Source organism: Astyanax mexicanus, chromosome 18 (genome assembly GCF_023375975.1).
Source record: "Astyanax mexicanus isolate ESR-SI-001 chromosome 18, AstMex3_surface, whole genome shotgun sequence".
Classification (NCBI taxonomy): Eukaryota; Metazoa; Chordata; class Actinopteri; order Characiformes; family Acestrorhamphidae; genus Astyanax; species Astyanax mexicanus.
This window is the reverse complement of record NC_064425.1, coordinates 11,518,397-11,533,483: the sequence shown is the minus strand read 5'-3', so window position 1 is coordinate 11,533,483 and position 15,087 is coordinate 11,518,397. Positions and strand designations below refer to the sequence as shown.

At 38.2% G+C, this 15,087-nt stretch overlaps 1 protein-coding gene across 6 annotated transcripts in view; it reads left to right on the top strand.

Annotated features, from left to right (window-relative positions):
• LOC103028333 (arf-GAP with Rho-GAP domain, ANK repeat and PH domain-containing protein 1) overlaps window positions 1-14,762 on the top strand; it is a 122,995-nt gene extending 108,233 nt beyond the window's left edge. For 3 of the 6 annotated variants that reach the window (XM_007247648.4, XM_022669617.2, XM_007247653.4), the window contains 4 exons: window positions 6,122-6,185; window positions 7,037-7,210; window positions 10,578-10,615; window positions 11,031-14,762. In XM_007247648.4, the coding sequence (XP_007247710.3) occupies window positions 6,122-6,185; window positions 7,037-7,210; window positions 10,578-10,595 (256 nt within the window). In that variant the 3' untranslated portion in view covers window positions 10,596-10,615; window positions 11,031-14,762. The remainder of the gene's footprint in view (window positions 1-6,121; window positions 6,186-7,036; window positions 7,211-10,577; window positions 10,616-11,030) is intronic. The other 3 variants (XM_007247652.4, XM_007247651.4, XM_007247650.4) reach the window with 3 other exon arrangements.
• Window positions 14,763-15,087: the final 325 nt, after the last annotated feature.

Sequence of the window (15,087 nt, the reverse complement as noted above, 5' to 3'; positions counted from 1 at the left end):
TTGAATGTTTGACCACTCTTCTTGACAGAATTGGTGCAGTTCAGCTAAATGTGATGGTTTTCTTGCATGAACCCGTTTCTTTAGCACTGTCCACATGTTCTCAATGGGGTTTAAGTCAGGACTTTGGGAAGGCCATTCTAAAACCTTAATTCTAGCCTGGTTTAGCCATTCCTTTACCACTTTTGATGTGTGTTTTGGGTCATTGTCTTGTTGGAACACCCAACTGCGCCCAAGACCCAACCTTCGGGCTGATGGTTTTAAGTTTTCCTGCAGAATTTGGAGGTAATCCTCCTTCTTCATTATCCCATTTACTTTCTGCAAAGAACCAGTTCCACTGGCAGCAAAACATCCCCAGAGCATAATACTACCACCACCATGCTTGACAGTAGGCATGGTGTTCCTGGGATTAAAGGCCTCACCTTTTCTCCTCCAAACATATTGCTGGGTGTTGTGGCCAAACAGCTCAATTTTTGTTTCGTCTGACCAGAGAACTTTCCTCCAGAAGGTTTTATCTTTGTCCATGTGATCAGCAGCAAACTTCAGCCGAGTCTTAAGGTGCCTTTTCTGGAGCAAGGGCTTCTTTCTTGCACGGCAGCCTCTCAGTCCATGGCGATGTAAAACACGCTTGACTGTGGAGACTGACACCTGTGTTCCATCAGCTTCCAAATCCTTGCAGACCTGCTTCTTGGTGATTCTTGGTTGACTCTTGACCATCCTGACCAATCTCCTCTCGGCAGCATGTGATAGCTTGCGTTTTCTTCCTGATCGTGGCAGTGACACAACTGTTCCATGCACTTTATACTTGCGTATAATTGTCTGCACAGTTGCTCTTGGGACCTGTAGCTGCTTTGAAATGGCTCCAAGTGACTTCCCTGACTTGTTCAAGTCAATAATTCGCTTTTTCAGATCCACACTGAGTTCCTTTGACTTTCCCATTGTAGCTTTTGTAGCTGAGTCTAATCACTGGGTCAAATGAGCCCTATTTAAATGGGCTCATGTGAAGTCAACAGCTGTAGTCAATCAGAATCACTTACAAGAAGTGAAGAGGCCATGACATGAAGCTAATTTGATTGACACAACTCGCTACATCACCAAAATTGACAAATTTTGTTGCTGTATGTATATTTTTGACCCAGCAGATTTGGTGACATTTTCAGCAGACCCATAATAAATTTATGAAAGAACCAAATTTTATGACTGTTTTTTGTGACAAACATGTATGTGTTCCGATCACTCTATCACAGAAAAATAAGAGTTGTAGAACTTATTGAAAACTCAAGACAGCCATAACATTATGTTTTTTTACGAGTGTATGTAAACTTTTGACCACAACTGTATGCCCTGTAAACCCACAACTCCAATAAATTACTCCATTTTCAGTCAAGTGAACATTTTCAGCCACTTCTTTCAAATGGAGATCTTTGAGTTGAATCAACTCATAAAAATAAATTTAGTCTGTTTCCATTGACTATTTGTGCATTCAGTGTGTCTCTCAGTTTTTGACACCCACCATCAGTGTGTAGACATTCCCCCCAATATTACCTTAGGTAAAATGCCTTAGGTAAATATTATAACAACACAGGCCTGGTCTCAATGTTGTAAGCTGTAAGAGCAAGCAACATTTTTTGTTTGCTAACTTTGTGCTGGGTGTATATTATACTGATCACTCTATAGCACTCTTTACTTAAATAAAATCAAAATAAATCAATACAAATCTATTTTATTCACTTGATCCTACAATTCTGAAAAAAATCAGATGTGTGCATAGCAATAAAAAAGTGTAATTATTGTGTATTGCAATTGATATAATAAAAACATATAATTTAAACAAATTATTAATTAACAAAATTAAGTCTAATTAGCTCAAGAGTGCTTTAAAAAATGGAGGCAGTGAATTACCTCTTATTATTTAAGTAAATTTAGCTTATCCATTTTTACAGTGTATTTACTCACACAGATCTGACAGAAAACTTACTGAGGCTACAACTCTCAGAATTATTTAATAATAGTTACGTGAAGAATGCAGTGCCCCCTGCTGTGTGTAGGTGCTGTGTAGACACAGACTGGTCAGATTGTACATTCTGCCCCATATCCGCAATCAGAATCGACTTTACTTAACCCACAATCATCATAACTGGACCACAGAGCATAGAAAGAAGACCATCTGGACTTTGTGAACGCCACTACCGCAATAAAATTTAGCAAACAATATATATGTATATTCCCTACTGTTAGGCTTTGTAGGTGAACTCAAACACCAGTTCTTCATCTCAGCCCTGAGGACCCAGCCTGTGCAGTCTCTGAAACACTCTTGGTCAGCTCGCGTAACGCCTGACGGTAAACACAGGCAGTGTGTGAGGACAGTGTTCTCAGGGCTGAGGTGACTCACGCACTGCTGTGATTCAGACGCCTCCATCTTCCTCTGAGCAGTTTGTTGTGACTACTCCGAGTCTGGTGCTGCACCTAGTGAAGCAGCTGCTGAACGCTAACACCTGCACAGCGTAACGGCAGCCTGTCAGCTCAGATCACATGTTTACGGGAAATCCTGATGTGAATTAGGTTTGCAGTGATGTAGATCACTGAACAGCCAATGTTAGCTGGTTTTAACCAGTTTGCTTGTTAGCTTTCGTTTTTTGCTCGTTTGCAACTGAGCAAAGAAATCACGGCTTGTCGTAGCTGGTTTTCTGTTGGCCCATAATTTAGTAGTTTATAAATCCACAAGACTAAAGTACACCTAGATAAACAAGCAAGGAGTGGGTTCTGAAATCAATTCAGGGTCAAAATTGTCCGTGAACATATGAAAGTTGAAAAGTTACTTTATTTTAGTAATTCAGTCCTAAATGTGAAACTCATATAGATGTATTACACAAAGAGTGATCTATTTTAAGCTTTTATTTCTTGGCCTACAGCCAATGAAAACCCAAAAATCTGTGTCTCAGAAAAGTAGAATATTATATAAGACCAATTGGTACTTTTGGCAGTGTGGGCAGTGTGCCGAGTCCTGCTGGAAAATGAAATCCACATCCAATGACCACACTGCCAAAAGTACCAATTTGTCTTATATAATAGTCTTATTTTCTGAGATACTGATTTCTGGGGTTTTATTGCCTGTAATTCATAATCATCAACAATAAAAGAAACAAATGCTAAAATATATCACTCTGGCCACGACCACTTTTGCTAGTTCCCTGAGCAACCGTGGTACTGCTAATGCCACTAATACAAGAGCTGCTGTGGACATGGAGATATAATAACAGCTAGTAACTGATTTTAGATGATCAAAGTTGATCTTTAATGGCAGAGGGGTTAAAAAACTGAACAATCCCGGCAAAACCATACACTGTGGTATGAAAACTGTTAATCAGCTCTTGACCAGCACAGTTAGTTGCATTTATTTTGTCCTCCTTCTTCTACATTCCACTCACTGTGTGCAATGTACCAGTCCTTCTGTCAGCAAAACTACCCCAAAGCATGATGCTCCCGCCACCATGCTTAACAGTTGGTACAGTATTCTTGGGGTTGAATCATTGTGGCTAAACAGTTCAATGGAATCCCAATGGAATCCTTTAGTGCAAGTCGTGGTTCCTCATTGTGGTCAAAAGTTTCTTTTTGATTCCATACATTGTAAAATGTTATATGAATACATTTAAATGGAAGAAGTATATTTTGACAGTTAGTATTACTGTTTCAAAGTCCAGGCTTTTGTGCGGCAGTAATCACATGCATGTTATTTGTTAGTAGAAGATAAAATTAGATGGTTAAAACAGCTCACTCCATTTCAGAGCTTCCATTAAGGGCACAGTGCAATTTCAGCCGGGTGTCTGTAAAGGCGAGGAAGGAAATAAATGTAAACAAATATAAATAAGATTTTAAATGCAAAGAGCAGATAAAGAAGACTAAATTACTTCTAATCTCTGTAGCTGTAGATAGAAAGCTATTTAAGCAGGTAGTAAAGGCAGATCAGTTCTAATGCAGAAATTGGTTTCGGGAAAACATGATTTGCTCAGAAAATAAACACATTTACAAGACTGTTTCCCAGATTAATAGAAAACAGGTTGAAGGTTATAATGCACTGAGGGATATTAGAAAAATCAAATCCCTGGCCCTTTTATTAGAAACCTCTCTCTTGTAGCTCCATCCGTACCTTATCTGTTGATGCAATTGCATTCAGTTAAATATATATATATATATATATATATATATATATATATATATATATATATATATATTTAGTCACAGAGCTGCATTACAAAATACGGGTCCACGCCTCTTATGAATATGCAGACAGATGGTGATGGCAACAGAAGAAAGGAAAAACTCCCTTACATCAAGTGTAGAGACATGCTTGCTGTTACCTAAGTGTTCCCATCATTAATCCCCTACCAACTATTAAGAGTTTTGGCTTCTACAAACCAGTCAGACACTCCTAAACAACTCTTTACCTGCATTAAAGACAGCTGTTTTAAATTGTCACCTGTGTAAAGGACTCCTGTCCACAAACTCAATTAGTTAGTCAGACTTTAACCTCTACAGCATGGGCAATGAGCTTTCTAAGGAAATCAGGGACAAGATCATAGACCTGCACAAGACTGGAAGGGCTACCATAAGTAAGAGACTGGGTAAGAAGGAAACAACTGTTGGTACAATAGTAAGAAAATGGAAGCAAAAAAAAATTATCTGGGGCTTCCTGCAAAATCACACCTCGTGGGGTATCGTTGCTCATGATGAAGGTAAGAGATCAGCCTTAAACTAAACGGGGAGAACTTGTTAATGATCTCAAGGCAGCTGGGACCGCAGTAAAACAAATCAAACTATTGGAAAGTTTTGAGGAGCAGCCATATAATGTGAGGTAGCTAATATAGCCTGTACTGAAATGTAAACTGTAACCGTACAATCGCACACAGTATCTTTTATTTTGGCCTAGTCTTAAAAGCAGCTCTTATGTTTGCAGTTGTAAAACACTAAATTAAACACAGACTAAAGTTGTGCAATAAAAGGAGTGTTATAATTTGTATAATACAGGCTAGATTACACAAATCTATAGGCTAGATTACACAATATATATATATATATATATATATATATATATATATGTATATATATATATGTATATATATATATATATATATATGTATATATATATGTATATATATATATATATATATATATATATATATATATATATACATATATATATGTATATATATATATATATATATATATATATATATATATATATATATATATATATATATATACATATGAACGGTCACAGTAGCTCCAAACTGAAGAAAAACATTGTGGCAGCCTCTGACCCCTATACGTTTTATTTTGTGAAAAATACATGTACCATTACTCCACTATGCTACTTCCTTCAGCAGTTCAACATTCTCATTGAGGAGAAGTGCACCAATAACTGTGGGAACCAAACAGGCCCAAACCATAGTAGTAACACACCCACCACCATGTTTAACAGATGATATTGTTGATCTGGGTTGCAACCTGGCAAGATTCCTATTACCACTGTGTTTTGCTCTGTCCCTCACACTGATATAAGTTTATCTTGGTGTTATCTGTCAACAAATGGAATTCCCAGAGTTCAGCATTATGTAACCTTAATATCAGCCAGTTATAATGATTAATGATCTGTTATTGTTCATTTAGCTGTAGAATGAAGTACAGGGGTTGGGGGGGGGGTCAGAGATATGAGAGATTTGTGTAGTGTGTAGTTTGTGTGTGTGTGTGTGTATGAGGGAGAGAATTTAGGTCAGTGTGTGTGTCTCTCTCACGGCATTAAGACATGAACCATAACGCGCTGTGCTGGGAACCTTATTACACAGCGCAGTGTTTGTGCATCAGAGTGTGTAATGAGCTGACGTGTATTAATGTGTGCAAACATGTTTCTGTTAGTGCACTAATCCACGCTTTTCATTTGTAATATTATATCTACGTCTGTCAACAAAAGGCCCAGTGTGATGCGGAAAGGAGCAGTCGGTTAATTACACCACTCGGGGGGACTGCGGCGCCACGGCTTAGTGTAAACAGAGTGCGTTTGTTTGACTTTGTGTGTGTGTGTGTGTATGAGAGTGTACTCATCCTCTCTTGTGTTGTATCTCTGCAGGTATCTGTGTTGTGACACTCAGACGGAGATGAGAGAGTGGTTTGCTACGTTTTTGAGTATACAGGTCAGTTCACACCTCCACCTTCTCCTCACTTGTCTCTGCTCTGATTGGTTAATTTCTGCCTCACGTGTGAGTCTCATCACTCTTCTCAGTGTGGGGTAGTGTGTGCTGCTGTCAGTGCGCTCCGGTAACTTCTTTCTGAGGAGAGTGGTTCAATCTGATTATGCAATCGGATTGGCTGAGCCATGTTGCAAAAAAAATAAAATAAATAATAATAATAATCTGTCAAAAAAAGAAAAAATCCAGTATATCTATTTACCTATAATGTTGTTTTAACAAAATTAATACTCAGAATTCAGTTGTACAACAATTAATATCTAAAAAGGTCCTAATAAATATGAATATAAAAACTAAGCCACTAAGATACAAAGTTCATATCTAGAATTATTCGAATTTTTTTTTCAATTTTTAATATTATATAAGACCATTTGGTACTTTTGGTAGTGTGGGCAGTGTGCAAAGTCCTGCAGGAAAATGAAATCTGCATCGCCATAAAGCTGGTCAGCGGAGGGAAGGAAATTGCTGTAAAATGTCCTGGTAAATATAACACAGTGGATCAACACCAGCAGATGACATGTCTCTCCAAACCATCACTGATTGGTGGAAACTTCACACAGCAGCTTGGACTGTGTGTCTCTCCACTCTTCCTCCAGACTCTGCTCCCTTGATTTACAAATGAAATGTAAAATTTACTGATGGTCAGTGATGATCAGATATAGTTCTGTTGTCAGAAACAGACCAATGATTTAAATGTTGACTGATGATGACTGATAATTATACTTCTATATACTTTGGATAACTCTCTCTCGCTCTCTCTCTCTCTTTTTCTCTCTCTCTCTCTCTCTCTCTCTCAGCATGCCGGGGTGCTCTGGCCGGCGGATTGGGTGAAGTCTCGAGCTGCGAGTCGCGCTGCGAGTCGCGCTGCGCCGCCGGACGCCCGGCTCGGTAACGTCTCCCTCATTCCTCTCCGCGGCAGCGAAAACGAGATGAGGAACAGCGTGGCTGCTTTCACTGCCGATCCCCTCGCTGTGAGTTTCTCCAACCAATCAACACGGCTCCTGGACAATCACACAGCCAATGGGAAACACTGACCCACTGTAGCACCATCCCTTTTAAAGCTTCTTCCACACCCAGCCTCTTATTCACAACCCCAAATCAGGAAAAGCTGAAATAAAATAAAAATGCAGCTTTGCCAATATTTACTTTACATTTTCTTTTATTTTATTTTATTGCAGGCAGTATGAACCCAGGATATTTTATGTTTTGTCCCCTCAGCTTTCAACTTCATTAATTTATAAATTTAAAAAAAATTATTACAATAATGATTTTTAAAACACATTCCTCAACATAAATATATACACTATGTTGCAAAAAGGCCTAAATTGCAGGAATGGATGTGTATTAATGTATTAAATGAAGATGAGCAGATAAAACATAAAATATCTCCAGTTTGTACTGTCAACAAATAAAGAAAAATGAATTAAAGTCAATGTAAATGTTACAATCACTACATTTTATATTTAATTTACATGTTATGTGAGGCCTGGATGGAGCTGCATAAGGTTTGGAGGTCTGTAGTGATGGTTCCTCTGTGCTCTATTTCAGGCCTAAATTGCAGGAATGGATGTTTATTAATTTATTAAATAAAGTTGAGCAGATACAACATTAAATAGCCAACAGGTCAATACTAAAGCAATGGAAACACACTGTAAACCTTTTTATAGTGTATATATGAGACTGGCTAAATAAACAACAGCCTCACATGTACTGTATATAGAGTATATATATGACACTGATAAGTGTATGTGACCTCATGGAGAAAATCCTCAAAAGTACACAGTTTTCTTTCCCTTATCTTGATTAGCAATATGGCACAGTTATTAAAATGAGCAGAAATATAGATTTAAGTCAGGCTATCAGATAATGGTCAGGGATGTGCTGAGATAAAGGTTCCTGCATGAAACTGAAAGCAAAATCAAAAAAATAAATATCTATAAATCATAGATCAAATCTGACAATTCTAAATGTTGTAAAATACATAAACTAAATGTTTATGTTTATGACATAAACTGCCATTAATCAGAACAGTTCTTCTGCTGACACAATGTGTTGAAAGATTCACTAAAACACTTTAACAGACGTTAAATACACATGAAATGTGCATTGTAGAGCAAAGGTTTGAAAAATAACTGTGCAAAACTATACACCCCATACCCAGCCTGTCAACATTCAGATAGTCACACCAGTTCTAATATTACCTCTGAATAGAGCCGATCATCATTACAGTGTGAGACCGTTACCCATTTTCACCCACTGGCTGTGTGATTACCCATGAGCCTCCACTCTTGTGATTCTTCCAGAAAACACTTCACTTGTGAGTCTTGTGAGCGTGTGCAGTCCTGCAGGGTTTAATACAGATACAGAGCTTGTGCTCTCAGAACCACAGGAGCTGCAAGTGAAGTGTTGCTTTACTGTTGCTTTATCAGATCTGGGACAGATGAGGGGGTTCTGCTTATGAGACGGTTGTGATGTATTACACCATCTGTACTGTATTATACTGTAAATAGAAATGCTTACTCACTGCTGCCGTATCAGGGCTTTCCAAGTTCCAGTTGCTTTTAATTCTTCTTCACGTTTGCACTATTTGAAAATACCAGCTGATTCAAACTGTGTCTGTGCAGTGCATATACAGCTGTGATCTGGATGTTTTGGTAATATTGGGCTTTCATTGGTTCATTTGAACTGTTGTTGGAGTTTCTACTGTGAAAAAGTATTTGCCCCCTTACAGATTTCTTGTTTTTGCTTTTTAATCATACTTACATTTTTAAAGAACTAATCAAATTTTAATATCAGACAAATATAACCTAAGTAGAAATAAAAATAGTTTTTTAAATGATGATTTATTTTTTAAGGAAAAAAAAATCCAAACCATCCAATCCAAATCTAGCCCTTTGTAAATTAACTGTGATTAATCACACTTTTTGGAAAGCTGAGTTCAATTGCACCAAGTACAACCAGGCCAGATTACGGTCAGACCTCTAGAATCAGGTAATCACTTAATTAGAACCTGTCTGACATCATGAAGCGGCTAAAAGATCTCAAAAAGCAACACATTTCAGAAAAAGAACATCATGCTGAATGTAAATCATGGTGGTGGTAGTGTGATGGTCTGGGGCTGTTTTGCTGATTCAGGGCCTGGAAAACTTGCTGTAATAGATGGAACCAGCTATTCTGCTATTTACCAGACAGTCCTGAAGGAAAATATGCGGCCATCTGTTTGTGAGATCAGGTGTACTTGGATTCTGCAGCAGGACAATGACCCAAAAAGTCTGATTAAGGTACTGTAAAATGACCTTAAACAGGACGTTTATGCTGGAAAATCCTCCAATGTGGTTGAATTAAAACAATTCTGTAACAAAGAGTGGACCAAAATTTGTGCAAGACTGATAATTATCAGGATTAGTTCATGCCTTTTGCGCATTTTGAACCAAGCTGTTATATTTTTTGCGCCCTTACGACACCAAAGACTCACCAGTAGGCCCTAAATCAAGCTGTGTAATAAAACTATTAAAAAAACCCAAATTTAAAAAATGTATGCATTCTTGTTTGTTTTTATTATAGGTGCATGTTTCACAGAAATCAGTGAAAGCCCATTTTGCCATGATGTCTATCATAAGTGTATAAAACCTTCTGATTACAGCTGTGTTCTGAGACTGTGTGTGTGCATGCTTGCTGTGATCGTAAATGCATTTTTTGCATTTTTGTAATATAATTTCCACAAATCATTATGATTATGTTGAGAGGATCAAGCATGTACACACATTAAACAAATGGAGATGGTCTTAATAAATCAGCTATTTCTCTCTCTCTGTCACAATCTCTCTCTCTGTTTTTTTTCACTCTTTAATTCATCCAGGCAGAATAAGTTTTTCTGAATTTTCTGAATTTAGAGAGACTGCTTCTAAATAATCAATCTGTCCAACTTTATATTAGGTGGGGCTAATAACTGTGTAGTTACACATTATTATTCATGTGCTATTCTGTGCTATAGGTGAGGACGATTTTTCAATCACATAAAAATATGAAGATCAGTCATATCTCACCTCTATCAGAGACATACTGCTGCAGCTCAGCAAATTAGCTCTCCATCCTGCCCTGACTCTAAACCCATACATCACCCAGTGCCCCTCCCAAACTACCCCTCCCAATTTTTTGGCCTTTTTCAAATTTGAGGGGGGAGTTAGCTAAAATCAGGCGGTTTAGTGCCCCTTTAAGTGCTGTAAATGTTGTAGAGATTTTGTAGAGCATGCAGAATTATACACACCGAATTTGGAATGTGTTACAAATGAAAAAGGTGTGGCTTGTGTTTTCTAAACCTGTTTGTTCTTTAACCAGCTATTTGGAAATCTATGACCACCGAGTAAACGTGCCAGGTAAGAGGATCACCTTTGAACCAGCTTTTTAATTATTTCTTAATATCAGATTTATCCACTGGATGTTCAGTTGTATTAGCAAATAAAGAAGAGACACCTCAGGACTATCTTGTTGGGCTCTTTCTGGTGGTAGATGGTGCTGTACAGCAAGGCCAATTGTGCTCTCTCAGGGCTCTGGCAGCTGATGGCAAACTGCATGACCGGGATTCGAACCAGTGATCTCCCAATCATAGTGGCAGTGCTTTAACAACATAAATGTCACCAGGATTGAAGTTTTAATCTTTAACTTTAATGAAAAATAATAAATATTAAATTACAACATAGACATCTAAGTGTGAATCTGTTTTATTGGTAAATATTGGTAATTATTTCATGTTGGTAAACACTGAGAACTTGTTTTTATGTTTCTCTGCAGCGTAGATCTTCTGTATGCCGGAGGAAGGATCTTCTTTCAGCTGTCCACGGCCGAGCCTTTTGTAGATCACTCCAGAATACGTGGACCAGTTGGACCATCCTGTTTTTAACATAGAGAACTTTATGTACAGTTATTGACCTCATCCCTCAGCTTGCCTTCCAGGACTGCATTTGACCCACAGCTCTATAGAAACTGAATCTTTCTCACTCCTCCTGGAATTTATCTCCTGCACCTGAATGTCTGATTGTCACGTTTGGGATGTGGTTGACCTTGACACTGTTACACTTAAGTGTTCCTTGGACCAGGCTGAGAAGCTTCAAGAAGGAGAGCAGGTTCTACGAAGGGTTCCTGAACCTGCCGTTATAGAGTATGGAGCTTCTGGACTGTTTTGGACAGCAATCGTTTGGAAGATGTTCCTCTTCCACAAGCAATGTGGGTCACTAGAGCTGCACGATATTATTAAATACAGAAATACCGTTTATTCTATCATGGAGGTGGTAAATGGGGTTTAAATGTTGATATGTGTACAGTTATGCTCAGTAGGGCTCAAATCTGAGCTGGGGAACCAGTAGAAAATGTTAAGGGCCTTTAAGCATTCAAATCATGCTTTGAATGTGATGATTTCTGAGAATTAAAACATATAAGCACTAATTTCAGTTCATTTGTATTTAATATATTAACAGTACTAGTCTTACAGCTAAATGAGCCGAATCTCCCATTGGTTGGGCCTATAACGGTAGAACTGAAGACCGAATGCATGAAAGCGAGCCTTTTGTTGGTGTTTAATCAGTAATAGCCCAAATATATAATATATATATATACACCATATTTTTCAGACTATCAATGAACGTCTTTTTTCTTATCTATTTTCGTACATATGGCGCAACGGATTATAAGGCTCATTAAGCAACACTAGCAAGGATTCCTACATCGAAGTGAGCAAGGGTGTTACCATGCTTCCCTTCTAATAGGGAAACTGTTTTTTTTTTCCAAAGTCAAACAAGTGCTTGATGTTAATCTCCACAGATTTCTCCTGAAAACTGTTTATTTGGGTGAGTAAATTGCTTCTGTTTATTTATAGTAAGCTTAGATTTCCAATATTTAGCTTAAGGTCAGTTTTCAGTAAAGTTTCTCCAGCACTAAGGCTGGATGCAACGGAATTAGCATTAGCTGATAATTGCAGCAGCTAGCAGGACGTTAATGCGACCTGATAGCGGTAACTCAGGGCGCTATCAGCTAGCGGTTCATCCTGCATAGCTTGTTTTGTTTTTTTTGTTTGTTTTTATAATTTTATTACTCATTTTTTCCCATTTTCTCCCCAATTTACACAGCCAATTACCCAACCCACTCATGCCCCAACACACCAGGAGGCTTTCACATGTGCTTCCTCCGATACATGTGAAGCCAGCCATCGCTGGCTCCCTCTGCGCACCGGCAGCTTCATGGCAAAGCTGCATGAGCGGGGGTTCGAACCTGCGACCTCCCGCTCATAGTGGCAGCGCTTTAGACCACTGGACCACTCTACGCCCTCTGCATAGCTTGTTTTAACAAGGCGAACACACAGACTACTATCCAATATACTCTACTCTGAACGGCGAACGAGCTAGCGCTGCGGTTAGCGGCTAATGCTAATGCTGCTGCACCCAGCCTTAGTGCTGGAGAAACATATGAAAACTCACACTAACCTTAAAACTCTGTACTTCAGTGGAGTGGCTTTACTGCTCCCTAACACCTTACTGGTAGAATTCATAGATAAGGCACACCAGATTCTAAAACTTTTTTTGAAAATTAAAGGATTTTATGTGCATCTTATAGTCTGAAAAATACGGTATGTAAACTTTGCGCCAAAGTACTACTGAAATCCAACAGTAGTGCTAGCATACTTTGTATCATACGTCTCTAATAGTTTTAAATAGTTTTAATGCAGGAATATTGTCGTTTTTGTTGGTTAATATAGAATATAGTAAAAGGACCAAATTTACAGTATTTTCATGACATTAATAACCCTGTTTGCCACCATGAAATGGGTAGAATGACCTGTTTGGGATGATGTCTTTATATAAGTGTAAGTATTTTATTAGCTGTGTATTTTAAATGTATTAAATTGAATATAATGTCAGTAATTAAAGTGATTTCACATTTTACATAGTTAAACTACATGATTGCTCTGATTCATCTACTGCCACCCTCACCCATGATTGGTCAGCATGTTCCCAGAGCACGCTGATTGGTTGGTTACAGGACGGCTAACAGGTGATACTGTATATTGTGCAGCTCTAGCTCGTGTTATTGTGTAATCCAGTATGCAGTGATCCTGTTTGTAGCTGCTGGATTCGCTGTTACTTTGTTTTATATTTCTTTGTGTAGTTTTTTTAATTCTGCATTCCAGATGGAAATTCATGTGAATTCAGTTGATATTTAACAGAATGAAACACGTAGGGCTGGGGGAGGAGAGGAGCTGCAGGACTCGAGCCGAGCTGTTACTAATCGTTAGCGTCTTCACACATGTGGGCAGAGCTGACACACCGGCCCAGCCACTTCATATTCACCACTCACTTAGGGGCACACACACACACACACACACACACACACACACCAAAACACTTGCTTATCTCTTCCCTGAGCGCTGTCTTCCCAGATTAACTCGCTGATTTTTTAACATTCTATTAAATTATTTATTTTTTATCTCCTCTTATTCTGGATGTTCAGCTCCTATCATGTCCTGCCCTGAATCCTAAAGGCACAATTTACAGGTTCTGAAAAAGGTTCTGGGTGTGTATGACTGAGCGTGTGTGTGTGTGTGTGTGTGGATGTGTGGTTGAGTGCACTTGTATTTGTAGAAACTTCCACAACTTTGTTTATATATACCCGTTGTCAGGGTTCAAATCAGTCAGTGGAGCACCTGTGTTTTCCGTTGCCAAGATAGCAATACACCAGAAATGTACCTGAACACACCTCACTTCCAGACCACCACACCCACCAATGTAGATTTATATATTTACAAGCACAGTTGCGAATAGATTGTTAGCGGGGTGAAAGATAACAATGAACATCACAACAAGCCTTGTGTCTGGTGTAAAATTTTGGGTCATTTTGGAGAATTTCTATTGATCCATTCATATTGAAATTTTGCCACATTAAAAAGGACATCTGCCAGTTTCATATTATGCCGTATTATGTGACTAAGACATTTAAATTATATTTTTTCTTATGTCTCTAAATCTATGAAGGACTGATGTAATGTAAATGGGTCAATGGACACGATGCACACATTTGTGGTATAGTTTATATTTGCATAATTATATCTGGTGTAAATAACCTAAGGACTCTGAGAACTTCCTAAAACTGCCTAAATATAAAAGACTTAAACTAGATAAATGAATTTAAACACAACAAGAGTCTGTTTTATCCAGAATTATCCTGCTAATCCCAACAGCAGAAGAAATATTAGAGTTATATTCACAGTAATAATCTTCAGTTCCCTTTTTTGCTGGGTTCCAGGTTACTTAGCCTGTATGTAGTGTGTGTTTTGTAGGTGGCAGTTTACTGATATTTGTTCATTTGTTGTTGTAATTTTTGAGTGTTTTACTTGATGTAATTTCCTTTTTGTATGTCAGATTTTGAACAGCTTATTCAGTGTTTTGTCAGTGTTTAACCTGTACAGATTTACAAATGCTTCAACCTTCTGTGAATATTAATTTGATAGGAAGAAATTAAAACAATCAACAAGTCTTTGGTAGTGTTGTTTGTTGTAGCTTTTGAAGGGAAGCTCAAAGAAACGCCACACCATGGGGACTTTAGCTGTGGAATGGCATTGTAACAGTGTATACAAAACAAGTCAAAAGTTTGGGCACACCTTAAAAAAGTAAAAAAAAAAAAAAAGTGTGGTTGGTGTGGTGCAGTGGGCAACACCACTTCCTACCACATCATGTGGAAGACCAATAAGAGTCCTTGGGCAGAACTCCTAACACTACTTTTACCCACCTGTGTAAAGGTAATAACCTTGTAATTTGTTCTGGATAAGAGCGTCAGCCAGACGTGTCTTCCTGTAGCAGTT